The sequence below is a fragment of the Triplophysa dalaica genome, chromosome 6 (assembly GCF_015846415.1).
Source record: "Triplophysa dalaica isolate WHDGS20190420 chromosome 6, ASM1584641v1, whole genome shotgun sequence".
Lineage (NCBI taxonomy): Eukaryota > Metazoa > Chordata > Actinopteri > Cypriniformes > Nemacheilidae > Triplophysa > Triplophysa dalaica.
The window spans coordinates 15,120,134-15,135,392 of NC_079547.1; the positions used below are offsets into that span (position 1 = coordinate 15,120,134).

General features: G+C 40.0%; 2 protein-coding genes across 2 annotated transcripts in view; one reads left to right on the forward strand and one right to left on the reverse strand.

The window, feature by feature from the left end:
* The first annotated feature begins 21 nt into the window (after nucleotides 1–21).
* chst7 (carbohydrate (N-acetylglucosamine 6-O) sulfotransferase 7) lies at nucleotides 22–5,381 on the forward strand. Its single transcript, XM_056751585.1, has 2 exons — nucleotides 22–1,430; nucleotides 4,455–5,381. The coding sequence occupies exon 1, from the start codon at nucleotides 164–166 to the stop codon at nucleotides 1,421–1,423; it is 1,260 nt and encodes a 419-aa protein (XP_056607563.1). The 5' UTR covers nucleotides 22–163; the 3' UTR covers nucleotides 1,424–1,430; nucleotides 4,455–5,381.
* Nucleotides 5,382–5,403: 22 nt separating this feature from the next.
* slc9a7 (solute carrier family 9 member 7) overlaps nucleotides 5,404–15,259 on the reverse strand; it is a 63,615-nt gene continuing 53,759 nt past the window's right edge. Inside the window, exons 15-16 of the mRNA XM_056751584.1 lie at nucleotides 13,848–13,953; nucleotides 5,404–7,621 (exon numbers count right to left, since the gene is read on the reverse strand). Coding sequence (XP_056607562.1) covers nucleotides 7,358–7,621; nucleotides 13,848–13,953 — 370 coding nt within the window. The 3' untranslated portion in view covers nucleotides 5,404–7,357. The remainder of the gene's footprint in view (nucleotides 7,622–13,847; nucleotides 13,954–15,259) is intronic.

Below are 15,259 nucleotides of genomic sequence, written 5' to 3' on the forward strand. Positions count from 1 at the left end.
GCCAATCAAGGCGCGAGAGGTGAGATATGTCATGAAACGGGTGTGAGAAATAAGATTCCACCCGTTAAACTTTGCCGCTGTAGTGCAGTATAGTCTTCGTGAAGAGGCGCCTCATCTGGAGTCGAGCTGTTCGCCGGGATTCGCGTCCCAGACTCCAGAGGCCATGAAGAGAAGGCTTCAGAAAAAATACATCATCTTAATATTAGGATATTCCGTAGGGCTGCTTTTGATTCCGTACGTACTAGATTACCGGAGCAAATCGCCTCATGTAAAAGATGGATTTCAGCAACAAAAGTGTCCCGATCTGAAGAGCACCATCGCCCTGTGGAGCAGCACCAGAGAACGGACGGGCAACGCATCGGACACGGAGGACGATGGAACCAAGAGTCAGTCCAGAACACACATATACCTGCATGCAACCTGGAGGACAGGCTCTTCCTTTTTAGGGGAACTATTTAATCAACACCCCGATGTGTTTTATTTATACGAGCCCATGTGGAATATGTGGCAGGCTCTTTATCCAGGAGACGCGGGTAGTTTGCAAGGAGCAGTCAGGGATATGATGAACTCCCTCTTTAGGTGCGATTTCTCCGTGTTAAGACTCTACGCGGGATCTACTAACATAAGCACTTCTTTTATATTCGGATGGAAAACAAACAAGGTCATTTGTTCCGAGCCGCTGTGCAACGCGTACAAAAAGCACGAAATCGGTTTGATTCAAGGAGACGTGTGTGGCAAATGCCAGCCCAGGGATCTGAAAGAGTTGGAGAGGGAGTGTAAAAAGTACCCGGTGATGGTTATTAAAGACGTGAGGGTTTTAGATTTGGGCGTTTTGGTTCCTCTAATGCGCGATCCCAATATAAACCTCCAGATCGTGCAGTTGTTCCGCGACCCGAGGGCTGTGCACAATTCCCGGCTGAAGTCGAAACTGGCGCTCGTGAAGGAAAGCATACAGGTGCTGAGGAGCAAGAAACAGACGGATAAATACAAGCGACTTCTGATACCTAGCAACAGAGTCAACCGTGCCGAGAGCTACGTCTCCAGCGCGATGGAGCTGATCTGCGACAACTGGCTCAGCGACATGCTGCTGGTCGCGAACGCGCCGTCGTGGGTGAGAAGAAACTACATGCAGATCAAATATGAAGATTTGGTCCTCAGTCCTGTGGAAGAGCTGCGGAAACTTTACCGTTTCTCCAACCTCACCCTCTCGCCGGACATGGAGAGGTTTGTGGTGAACATGACCCGCGGTCGGGGCTATTCCTCGGACAAACCTTTCCTCATATCATCCAGAGATGCCAAAGAGGCGATATATGCGTGGCGCGAGCGGCTGAACGTGGAGCAGGTGAACCAGGTTGAAGCTTACTGCAGTGAGGTTATGAGACAGCTGAGATATCAGAAGAGGAACGTGGACATCAAAACATGAGCTCATGGTGTGTAAATGTGTTTTTACTGTTTGCATAAAAGTCCACAAGTGCTTCAGGAACTACGTAGGCTTTGATCATGATGCAAGGCAGACAGCTCACTGGGTTTTGAGACCAAATTATGTAACGTCATTACATTAACATCAGCGCGTCATTATCAGATGTACATACTGTACCATGTTGCTTTAAAGAGGTTTTGCGGTGGTCACAGTTAGGTTCTAGCAGACTTTATATATTGATCATTTGAAGTGGATCAGTGGTTGTCCATGTGTGATGATTAACTGGTGTAGTTGTAAAAAAGCTATTGATTTTGTCAGTCTACTGTAATGCAGTATTTGATGAAAGCCTTTTAGATAATCTGAGCGAATGACAGCTGTAATTGTCAGATGAAGTTCTGAATTAGATACAGGTTTAGTTTTATGAAGTTCAGATTTGCCATGGCGAGAGGACACTTGATGCTTTATAATAGTTAAAAGAATTAGTTGATTCAATTAGGTTGAGTGATTGTTCTCATGTCATCATTTTCTATGATGTCAACATGAGCCCTTTGGATCTAAATTATTTTCATTTGAATAATCTTTGGTCCTTTGTGCTTTAACCCTCCGGTGCTATTTATTCGGGGACCTGATTTATTTGTCTACCCTGATAAAAGTGACAAAGCTGTTAAAATCTATTTTTTTATATTATTTTCAGTGAAATCTATGTATTTTTTTATGAAATCATATTTTTAAGATAACTTTATTTTTTTATGTAATATGCATGCAATATTATGATCTTTTTAATTCAACATTTGTAGTATGTAAAATGTTTAATATTCCCATTCATTTAAGGGTCGTTTGTTGGACCATTTAGCCTTTTCGAAATCAAGTCCATTATTGATTTTTGTGTGAACTTAGTCACTGCCACAAATGTCAACAAGTTTTACAACCAAGAAAACATAAAAATGTAACATTTTTCAACCAAAAGTGACATAAAAGTACCAGCGGGTTAAACAGGTGGCTATCAAAGTGATGTTACAATGTACTGACAGCCGGTGTGGAAACATACCTAAAGTCTGGTTAGAAGAAGTAGGACAGGGTACAGTTTCACACAAATTCAATCTAGAATTTGTATTCTCAATAGGTCACTGCCAACGTGAAAAGTTGCAAGCAACAAGCACAAGCAAGTGACATTTAGCATGAATTGTTGTAGGGAAAAAAAAAGAATCGTTTAGTTGTTCCACTTTAGATCTGAAGTCCACCGGTGCCGTTGGATGAGGTTACTCTAATTCTCTCTTCATGGGAAATTCCATGCTGGTGTTACTTCGTCACTTTCCAAAAAGCCCAGGAACAACATAAATCAGAGTTGTTTTGAATCCAGCCTTTAATAATCCAAACAAAGCTGTAGACTCAGCACTTAATATAATTCATTTCCACTTTCCAGCAAAATGATCTACTCAGCAGTTATTTTCAATATCATTTAGTGACATTAGTATGTATGAAGCATCGCTGTGTAAATGTCACTTATGAATTATGCAAATTTCATAGTGATGTGCTGCGTAAAAGACAAACGGACAATGACACAAACTTGTTAGAGCGATCTGAGGCATGTGATGGGGGGCTGGTATGACCTAACACAGATCTAGCACACGTGGTTAAAACAGACTGGAATAGGGAGCGCTTTGTGTCGGATAGACCCCGGAGGGACCAGTCCTCCCTGACCTGAGCCTGTCACCAGCTCAGTCTGTGAGCGCTAGAGGATTTGCCATGACTAAACTTAGACATGCTGGCACCAGATTCACACTGCTGACCAGTATAGTCCTCTGTCTGTCCCTCGGTGGCACACAAGAAAACCTCTGTGAAATAGTCCTGATCTCATGCTCTGTATATTCATAGATATATTGTATAACAAAAAACCGAAGCAAAGATCTGTTAGGCTGAATAAGAAAATTAAACAGACTTTTTATAAATAATATAGGCAACTTTTGGCTGATCAACTATAAACCACAGAAGAAAGGATGAAGTTATCTTAAATGGTTTTTTCTTTTTATGTTTTAATACATAAAATATTAGGTAGTTATTCATTCTTTGTGTGAATAGGTCTTAAAGGAATAATTCACCCAGAAATAAAAGTTCTGTCATTATGATCGCTTGTGACATTTAAACATGTGTATGATTGTTTCTTAAGTGATATTTTGAGATATGTCTCAGTGGTTTTGAGTCCATACAGTGGCAGTCAATAATGTTCAATGTTGTTTGGTTACCAGCGTTTTCAAAATATCTTCTTTTGTGTTCTGCAGAAGAAAGTTACAGGTTGTAATGAGAGTAAATAAATGATGAGACAAATTTCATTTTCGTGCGAACTATTCTTTTTATAGCACAGTTTATTTTTGGCCATTAGCAACACTTGACAGAATTCGAATCAGTTTGTTTCGGCGACTTGACATGAGTCTCAGCCAATGGTGTGAGTTTAGGGGCGGTACTAACGTTTATCCATTATCCAAACAATGGCATGTTGGGTAGTGTTTGAGAAACCTTTTTAAAGGAGTAGTTCACCTTCAAAATTAAATTTCTTTCATCATTTACACCCCCTCTTGTCATTTCAAACCTGTATGACTTTCTTTCTTGTGCAAAACACAAAAATGTTGGCAACAGAACAGCACAGCAACCCATTCACTTGTATTGCATGGACACAAAACCAATGCAAGTGAATGGGGGGCTGATAACGACATTCTTCAAAATATCTTCTTTTGTGTTCTGTGGGGGAAAAGTTATATAGAAATAAAATGACAAGAGGGTGAACAAATGATGACAGAATTTTCATTTTGAAGGTTAACAACTAGTTATTTTGTTGCTACAAGTGGCACAATAGTTTCACACTGCACCTTTAAGACTTAACTGTTATTTCTATCTTATAAACAATCTGTGTTTTGACTAAACTTCCAAGTACCTTTGTCAGACCATGAAACCATAGCAATAACAAACCTCTGACATTTAAGATGACATTAATGATCTGTTCGTTGTTTGTCATTTTGTTTCTCATTCTTGGCTGCAGGCGATCAATGGCCAGGACGCAGAAGAGAATAGAAGAAATGGAGCCTGACATGAAGATACAGCTGGAGGTACGAGGGAGGCTCTGATGGAACCGAGGAACCACGAGATCTCTCAGTGCCGCACAGTAGAAGACAGTAGGGTTTGATGATAGAAACTTAAAAACCTACCAACCTCATACGATACTGACAAGAATCTAATGTGAAAGACACTAACAAAAATATCAGAGGGAAGACGAGGATACATGGATCATCTACAAATGCCTCAGTCCTGGCTGTGTCCTTACAGCCAGATTTCATCAGCAATAATCCCCAGCAGCCCATAATCAGCCACAGGAGAGAGACGCCCGGCTCTTTGTGTGTGAGCGCACATGTGTTTTTGCACACACGTTTGGCCTGCGCTTTTAATCATGCTGATCCTTTATACATCCTGGTAAAGCGCAATTCAATGAACTGAATATCCTGAGAGAGGTGTCTCGAAGGAATTGCAAGCACCTGTAGCTTCTCTTTAACCACCCGCAAAACACCTCGGATGGTGTGAAATGTGCCAGTTCCCCCTGGATGCACCAGTTGGTTCTTATTGTATACGCTGAATGGCCGTGTCGATCTGAATGTAAACGTTACGGCTTTACAGAGGTTTGGATTACAATTTGCATACCTGAAGAGGTGAAAAGTGGTTTAAGCATTTATACACTACAAAACAGGATGGGATGAGATCTAATTTAAATGCTTCAAATACTTATCACGGACAGTATTATCATTTATTGTGAAAAGTTATTTCGTGGAGAAGTGTTCACTGTACAGTCTGCTGCACCTTTAAAACACAGATATTTACTCGAAGCCATGTGAACTTGTGTCTTGAGGAATTAACAAATGAATTTTGTTATTTATAAATAGAACCCTGTAAATAAAATTTTCTAGGAAAAATCGTACTCGTCTTGTTTCGTGGTTATTTAATGACATAGAAAAGAAGACAAACACCTTAATTTGATATTGCTGCTGTTGACCACTTTGATACATTGGCTATTTTTTATAAACAAACCACAACGCAGAGCACAGTTTCAATGCATTTTTGACAGGCTGAGTGCATCTTTACATATAATAATAATTATTATAAACAATAATAACGACTTTTGGTGAAAAATAGAGCATCTTAGTAGTTCAATACACCACAGACATGAAAAATGGTAGCTTATGATTCTTCGTATGTTTGTTTATATGGCAGATACAGACACATGCACGACAGCCAGGAAAATATGAATGCTACAAGGAGATTTAGATACAAGTCGATCAAAGGTCAAGACAAAAGCTATAAATCAGGTTGGAAATGGCATTTCACATCAGCGTGACTTCTTTCCCGAATAACATCACTTTTCGGACATTTGCTACAGCCGGTGTTCCCCCAAGCCAATCACAACACGAGGGTAGCAAAATCTGATGGGAAGCAAAAATCGACAGAACACCGCTCCGAGGTTCGAAATAACTGCACGAGTCCATCAGCAAAAACTCCCTCTTAAATTGTGCAAATCTCCTTAACGCACGTTTCAATCCCCACTTGGAAACAAAATGGCATTGAAACTCGATTCCATTGAAGTCTTTGATGGCCGTGATAAAAGCAAACAGCAGTCAGGCCAGGCGCGGGCATTATTGAGTTGGCTGTAATATCATCCGGATTATTTAGGCTAACAGAGAGAGTGAATAGTTAGTTTGTTGTGAAGATGGATATATCAAATCCAAAAATGAATCAAACATCTACATTCAGAGCTAAGAAGAGGTTAGGTGAGCTATTTACTGATAAAAAATCTTATTCGCGTGGACTTTAGACTTGCATTATCAATGAGATTCTCCTGTAGACGCACGCATAAGAAACAGGAGAAACAGGATTCTGTCAATTCTCATTAAATTGCATACATTAATAAGTAATCCATCTTCACAAACGCTCGATACATTGAGCTATAAAGGTGCAAAGGGAACGCCACACGTCTATTTGTAGCACATATCTGTTCTGGTTGTAAGAGGATAAGAAGCAAATATTATAAGTAACGCTTCCAAATGCGATGCATGCATGTGAGGACCGCAGCTCAGCTATAGCTAAAGTGCATGGGTCATACACTCAGGTTGCGGCCAGCTGCGCAAAACTTCACAGCAACAGGGATCTGTGGATTTGTATTTACAACGTTTGGCCACGAGCCAGGATTTGACGTCAAGAAGCAGCTGCATGTAAACTTGATCTGGTGCATTGAAGGGCGATAGGGCGGGAGATATGACAAATGTAGTTGTAAGTATGTGTCGTGGGATGAAACTTCGACAGCCTGTCACATACAGCCTTGAGTATTTACAGAGTTATTCATCCATGAAATGATTAAAAGTATGAATTAATTCAATGCAAAAGATTGAATAAGATTGGATATAACACGGAGTTGTCGGTTTGGTGTGTATGCATCAAAACAGTTTTTCTTTAATATCTTTGTGTGTTCCAGGTTCTTTCATCTTTTTTTTAGTATGTTGCCAAAAGAAAACAAATAATGAATGCGCTGACTTGTTAGAATGTAGCAAGAAGCATTGTGTTGCAGTATGAATGTGAAGGTTTCGGGAACACACGGCGACTGACCATCATCATATACGACAGCGCTTACATCATTCGACAGCCCGAGCAGTCATCATTCTCAGGAGTTTTACATTTCTCTCCTGTAACTCACATTAACACAGGGATATCCTGAATCAAGTCTCAAGATTCAGCATCAATAACACCACTTCCACTCTATGTCCCAAATCATTTCCATTTTTATTCCTTCACATTGTCATCCCCCTTCATGAATCATTGTAGGCATCGAGGGGGCTTCCGATGAACAAAAAGTGAAGGTATGGAGCGCATGTGGAAAGGCGTGGTACATGTGTGGGGGCGGGGTCAAGCGTTGTCCTCGATGGGGAAGACGAGACGCGTGCTACGGCTCAGGAACTCGTGTTCACGTGCGTCCAGTTCTCGCTCGAGAGCATCCTCCGATGTGCTGTCGCTGCGTTTGCCATTGATCCCCCAGCTCCCTGCCGATCCCTCACGGCCGGATGAAGATGAGGCTCCGTTGGCGGTGATGGCCGTGTCGCCATACGTCAGCGACAGGTCGCCATCGTTCAGGATGATGTCCGAGTCGGTGTCTCGCAGCTGCTCGTGGCTCTGCGGGGCACAGTGACAAAGTGAAGGAGGGAGGGCAGGAATGCTTGGAGGACACAGACACACACACATGCAATAAAGGTCAGCACAAAGGTTCATGAGGGACACTGTCGGGTCACAAAAAGACAGCGAATGGTGAAGCTATGCTTTGATGTTCTTGGATAACAGTTAAATCACAAATTCATAAACAGGTACGCACTCTTGACTGTGTATGACAAAGCAAAATGAAAATCTGTATGGAGTAAACGGAGCGTAACCCCAACCCTTAGAATAGACAGATCATTGGGTTTAAGTGGTACTTCGTATAGTCACGGAATGCTGTTGAAATGAAGGGAGCACAATTATACAAGCAGGGATTAAACGGTGTGCCAACAGATCAAACAAACGCGGTTACATAACAGTTAAAGGTATAGTTCAACCAAAAAAATATTATGTCATCATTTATTCATCCGCATGTCGCTCAAAACCTGTGTATAACTTACTTATGAAGAACATAAAAGAAGATATTTTGAGATATTCCATACAATGGAAGTCAATAGGCGTCAATCTTGTTTGGTTAACAACATTCTTCAAAATGTCTTATTTTTGTGTTTTAGAAAGGAAAGGCATGAGAGTAAATTATTAAAAAGCGTATTTTTTGGCGATCCTTTAAATTTGTGTAGAAATGCTGTTTGGGCCCTTTGATAGTTAATCCAAATATGAAAATTCTGTCATCAATTACCAATCCTCAGCTACAAACCTCTACAAGTTTTTTTAAGACAAAAAAAGATATTCAATAGTGCCCCAGAACAGTTCGCTTGCACACATATCTTTCTGTTTAGCGGAAAAACAAAAATAATACAGGTTTGGAGCAACTTGAGGGTGAGTAAATGATGACAGAACTCTCATTTTGGCTGAAATTCCTAAAATCCCTAAACTATAGGTGGCCATATGCTAGACGTATGCAGACGTTCCACGAAGAAAACCTGTTTGCTATGGGTGTTAAGGTTAGACATGACGTTCAAATGCGAGGAACAGGCGACAGGTTGAATCATATGTAAATATAATGTAATTATTAGTGGTGGGGATAGATTAATTTTTTTAATCTAGATTAATCTAGATTAAAATGGCTCATTTGAATTCTGACGAAGGCATTAAGAATATGTGTGCCATCCAAATAATGACTAAAAGTAAGTCTTTGAGAACGGGTTTCTCAAGCCAGGTGGCGCATTAGACCAGGGGCTCATCTCCTCTTTCCAAAATGCATCTCAAACTGCTTGAGAAAGCTGTTCTACTATGATAATTGATGATGAAAATAAGTTATGTTCAATAAGATGAACTTGTGTTTACTTCCTCATTAGCTAATATTTGTGTTTAGGTGGTACTTGAGACTGGAAGAGCTCCTACAGTACATTTACATTTAGTCATTTAGCAGACGCTTTTATCCAAAGCGACTTACAAAGAGTGAGGGACCAACAAGCGATATGTCATACAGGAGCCATAATACATTAGATCTCAATACAAAGTTACTGGTTTCAACTAAAGCTAGACCACTACCTGTTGAGAGAAAGTGTTTTTTTTTAAAACCAATTCCGCATTGCACAAGGTGCAAACAACCTTAGTCTTGTCGATGTTTCCATTGGGAAGCTTGAATTCTTAAAAATGTATATTCCCTGAAGCAAACCTGGCGGCTTCATAGCTGCATCCATGTTAGCACGTCACGTTTGATGCGGTAATTTCACAGTAACGTTAAGTTGTGTTCAGACCAAACGCGAATGGCGTGTCAAGCGCGAGTGATTTATATGTTAATGCAAAGAGGCAATAGACCTACTTGCTGCGCGAATTGCGCGAATGAAGCCCTGGTTATGACATGATGAGGCGGCGCTAAGGACGGGAATGAAGCCCTGGTTATGAGATGATGAGGCGGCTTCTGCTTCTGCTTCCGCGAATCACGCGAGTTGAAAAATCTCGTTCTCGCCCCGTACAGTGCAGTTAAGCTGGTATACATCCGCGCTAAAATATCAAGGTGAAAGTCATCATAGCTTGCGTAGTATAGACCCAGCTCCCAACCCAAATTTGAGAATAGATTAACGGCGACATTTTTTTTATCGCGCGATAAAAGTCTCACGCCGTTAACGGCCCACCACTAGTAATTAAATAATTAAAGCAACACTATGGAACATCTGCTCAAGGGTTCCCCCCATGTGGTTGATAAGTGCAATTGTCGGTCACTAGTTTCGTAAATACTGTCGCTGTAAAATACCTCAATTTGCTGACCCTGTTGAAACGATGGAGCGATTGCAGAAACGTAGTTTCGAAACCATGTCACACTCTTCTGCAGACTGGATGGGCGGGGCTTTGTGTACCGACCCAAACACAGAACTTGTTCATTTTAAATCATTTTAAAGACATTATTTGAAGGTCGAAAAGCTACAAAGTGTTGCTTTAAAGGATATATTTATAATGATTTTTTGTGTAAGAATAAACAGTCAAAATGATCTGCAGCTTTAGAGTAACTGTTACTAGTTTTGAGCATTTGTTATCTGGGAATATCAGACCTTGCTGCAATTGGCCAAACAGAATCAAGTATTTTAGAGCATTGCGTATTAATAGCCATTATTATGCTTATAAATGGCTAAAGTCAATAAATAAAAAGCAGAAAAAAATCATTATTGCGAAACAAACCCTCAGGGTGATTCCTTCAAATTGGGCTCCAGATTACCCCGATAGCAATCACATTTATTTAGCAATCATGACTGGGTAACTGTATGTTATCCCTCACTTGACCTCCATTAGGAAAGCATTATAGGGAAGTAGTTAACCTGCAGCCCTTCAGTTATACAGAAACCAAAACTTGAGCTCATCAAAACAGCCTTAAAGGCAGATATTTTAAGAGAAAAACCTTGCAAAGTAATGTTATCAGATGGTATAAAACCTTTGATACACATCATAATAACCCCTAAAACTAAAAAGAAAGGAAACCACAAGCAACTACTTAAAAAACAAGTAACTTCTTGAGAGTCTGAGGAAGTCAATATTGAAACGAAAGTTCTGGTTTTAAACTAGACGAGCCAGCAGAACGGAGAAGCGGGAAACATATGAGAAAAGTACAAAGAGAACAGGCTTTATGAAAAGATTATTCAAGTGAAAGAGCGAGAGACAGTGAACTGAGATATACATAAAAGGCTTTAGAAGGGCACGCTCTAGATGAATAGAGAGATATAGAGAGAAATACAAAAACAGTGAGGCCTTTATAGAGACTGACCCAGTTCAAGAGCATGTACATGACACACATGACTCACATCCTAAACCAAAAACCATCATCAATTGCCCCTGCTGGTTTAATCATTGTTATGTTTAATACCAACATGGGGAGATAACAAAGTTAAGTGGGAGTTAGGTGGGTGAAGCCTGTAGAACATTAAGCTCGCCGTGACCCGACAACACAATGCAGGACTGTAAGACGTTTGTGAGCTCAGCCAAGCGGCCCCCGGCTAAAGTATGAGCTTTGTGATGAATGGGGGTATTTGCGGGAGAGAATAGGGCAGTGACCGCTGTGAATAGCAATGTTCTCCATGCTTGAGATACTGGAATGAAATGCCTCTCAGGCTTGCGATCATCTTCGTGCTGTCCATGAAAGGCTCTTTTGTGATGGGCCGCACTGAGTACGGTGTCCAGTCTAAAAGCCCCAGTGCTTTTGTGCGTCCGTCTCTCTTTCTCTTCCCTTTACAAACGAGGCTATACAGAGCCGCAATAACATTATAAAGCATGCTATGGAAACCAAAACACGCTGTTGTGGAACTCAGAAAGAGCTACTTCCTTAGAGACTGAGAACAATGTGCAGTGTGAGGTCATGATTGACCGATATACCAATCAGGCAATATTTGCCCGGGAATCAGATTTGCGACATCTGACGATAATTATAACAACTGGCCGATTAATAGAAGTGTTAAGGTCAGCTGAGATCCACGTTTTCAACTGGCAATGCCCATTTTCTAATTTGAATTACTATTAGGGTGTAAAATAGGGTGTCCATTTGAGTACTCATTGCTTTTCTTGTATTAATTTGTATTATGTATACGGTTATCAAACCTTTCAGGGTTATATTTGTGTTTTGCCTATTTTGTTTTGTTTTGCAGGATGGAGTGATGTCATTTTTAAATGATGCTGGCAGTTTCCCATCATTCTCTCTTCTCCTAGTTTTTTTATTTTAATTTATAATAAAAAGTTTAACATGCATAAATGTATATATAATAGTGGTGGGCATAGATTAATTTTTTTAATATAGATTAATCTAGATTAAAATGGCTCATTTGAATTCTGCCGAAGGCATTCAGAATATGTGTGCTACCCAAATAATGACTAAAAGTAAGTCTTTGAGAACGGGTTTCTCAAGCCAGGTGGCGCATTAGACCAGGGGCTCATCTCCTGTTTCCAAAATGCATCACAAACTGCTTGAGAAAGCTGTTCTACTATGATAATTGGTGATGAAAATAAATTATGTTCAATAAGATGTACTTGTGTTTACTTTCGCATTAGCTAAGGGATGATTTGCGTTTAGGTGGTACTTGAGACTGGAAGAGCTCCTACAGTACATTTACATTTAGTCATTTAGCAGACGCTTTTATCCAAAGCGACTTACAAAGAGTGAGGGAGCAACAAGCGATATGTCATACAGGAGCCATACTACATTAGATCTCAATACAAAGTTACTGGTTTCAACTAAAGCTAGACCACTACCTGTTGAGAGAAAGTTTTTTTTTTTTTTTAAACCAATTCTGCATTGCACAAGGTGCAAACAACCTTAGTCTTGTCGATGTTTCCATTGGGAAGCTTCTTAAAAATTAATATTCCCTGAAGCAAACCCGGCGGCTTCATAGCTGCATCCATGTTAGCACGTCACGTTTGATGCGGTAATTTCACAGTAACGTTATGTTGTGTTCAGACCAAACGCGAATGGCGTGTCAAGCGCGAGTGATTTATGTGTTAATGCAAAGAGGCAATAGACCTACTTGCGGCGCGAATCGCGCGAATGAAGCCCTGGTTATGAGATGATGAGGCGGCGCGAATGACGCGAATCACGCGAGTTAAAAAATCTTGTTCTCCCCCCGTACAGTGCAGTTAAGATGGTATACATCCGCGCTAAAATATCAAGGTGAAAGTCATCATAGCTTGCGTAGTATAGACACAGCTCCCAACCCAACTTTGAGAATAGATTAACGGCGACATTTTTTTTATCGCGCGATAAGAGGCCCACCACTAATATATAAATATATATGCATGTATGTATGTATGTGTGTGTGTGTGTGTGTGTGTGTGTGTTCAGTATATACTGTCTGTATGTATATATGTATTATATGTCATATATGTACTGAATGCATACATGAATGTATTCATAAAAATGTTATACAGTAATGTGCCATATGTATTAATACTAGGGATGCACCATTACCAGATTTCTCCACCAATAACGATAGCAGTTTTTTCAGTGATATCTGCAGATACCGATTCTGAAGATTAAATGAATTTTTTTTAACTTTCTGAATGTTATTAATTCATGCGTTATGTTAATATTTAACATCAAACTGGTGATGTTTCTCTACATTTTCTATATACAGCACAGAATAGCTGTTTTTAAACTATTGACCGATAGTGTAAAAACTTGCTTTTATCAACCGATACCGATTATTGGCCGATATCACGGTGCATCTCTAGTTAATACAGTAAGTCTTAGGCCATCATTAGATTTTAACAATGGGGTTCACACAATGGTATGATCACCATATTATTATTACTTTTTTTATGATGTGTTTAAAAAAAAGTGTTTACAGGCTTAAGAGTTTAGACTTAAGTGGCAACTATTTAGTTTGACCTCCCCTTCTACCCTTGATCAATAGCAGGAATCTGTCTCTTCAAAACCTTAGTGGAATGGAATGCTCATTTCTAATTCTAATCTAAGGACTTCAGGACAGTCTCCCCAAAAGAGTTCAAGATGCGCTTTGTGTCAAAGGAGGTCACACTAAATACTGACTTTTGCAAAAAGAAGCTATTTTGTTCTAAAATTGCATTTTATTTGTACATTTTGTGTACATATTTCCTGTACTTTCTGTTTGAATCTTAATAAAGACACCAAAAGATATATATAGATGCCCATACAAACAACATGCTAAAGAAAGCTAGTGTAGCACTTGCACAGTTTTGTAAGTAAATAAATAGACTAAATCACTGATTGGTGCATGTGAGCTTTTACCTCATAGGCCTGAGGGCTGGTCAGACAGCTAGCCAGCGGACCACAACAGGCCGGAAGAGTGGAGGTCAGAGGAGGGCCACTGTGAGTCAGGATGGGTTTCAGGTAACTGGGCTTGAGTTAAGGAGAAAAGATCTGCAGTAGTACCAATGCCAGGCACTCAAAATAACCAGGGAACCATTCACACAATCCATAATATAGTAAAAAAAAATCAACACGTATCTTAAATAGGTTTTGGATTGACAAAAGTTAAGGTTAAAACTATGAATGTGACTTCCGTCTAAAGCAGGGGTCACCAACTAGTGGACTCCGGTCTGAATGCGGACCGCGAGATGCCTCCGTCCGGACCTCAAAGAGTTTTGATGTGTTAAATACGCCTCACATTATTTTCTAATGCAATCAAATTTATTTCAGGCACATCCAGGTCCGCTCAGTAGCACTTTGGGTCCTACGGTGCCAAGAATAGTAAACATATATGCATTTTTATTAAGTTCAGACATCCACAACGTGGACTCGCTGCACAGCACGTAGACAGATGTAACTGTCAGTGACTGAAAAACAATGTCCTTTTAAAAAGTTTGAAAAGTTGACGCTAGAAAAGCATGTTTTCCGAGATGAATTGGTTGAGAGATTTGGATTTATTCTTCCTGCATCGACATGCAAGAGGACGGTTTGTCTCATTTGCTCGGAGTCTGTTGCGGTTGTCAAAAGTGGAAACGTTAAACGGCATTACGAAACTAGACATGGACACTATGAAGAAACTTGCCCACAGCAGTCCGAGGTAAGGACATGGAAATATATTAGTTTAAAGCCCAGTAGTAGCGATCTACCCGGGTCCTCCCTCACTCACTTACCGGACAACAACGAGCATATTACATTTACATTTAGGCATTTGGCAAACGCTTTTATCCTAAGCGACTTACATTGCATTATCCTATACATTTATACATAGGTTTGTGCAATCCCCTGGGTTCTGACCCACAACCTTGCGTTGCTAACGCAATGCTCTAACCACTGAGCTATGAATGTTGAATGTTACTTATGGGAAAATAGTAAAAAGATTGCATGAAGGCTGCGTGTGAAACAGATTTAGAAGGAAAATAAAGACATGAACCAACTTAAAAGAAAATATTAAACAAACCCCCATTTCAGCTGCAAAAGCCACAAGAAGAGCTGAAATGTTCAAGATCAGAGGATGTTCAGTCACAATTTGATGCTACTATTTGTTAATCTCAGTTCAGCAGAAAACAACACTTTAGTTTACTTTTAAAGTTGTTAATGTTGAAATTAATGTATGTTCAGTTCAGATTTAGAGATAAGGGCATTTTGCAAATTTTCATTTATTATAGAAATGTCAGACATTGTTATGCCGTCAGATATGAAAAGACCTGTTTGTTTCTTTCCTGTAGCTCAGT

Excerpts from the sequence above, each read along its gene's own strand:
- chst7 (XM_056751585.1), top strand. The coding sequence starts at position 164 with ATGAAGAGAAGGCTTCAGAAAAAATACATCATCTTAATATTAGGATAT.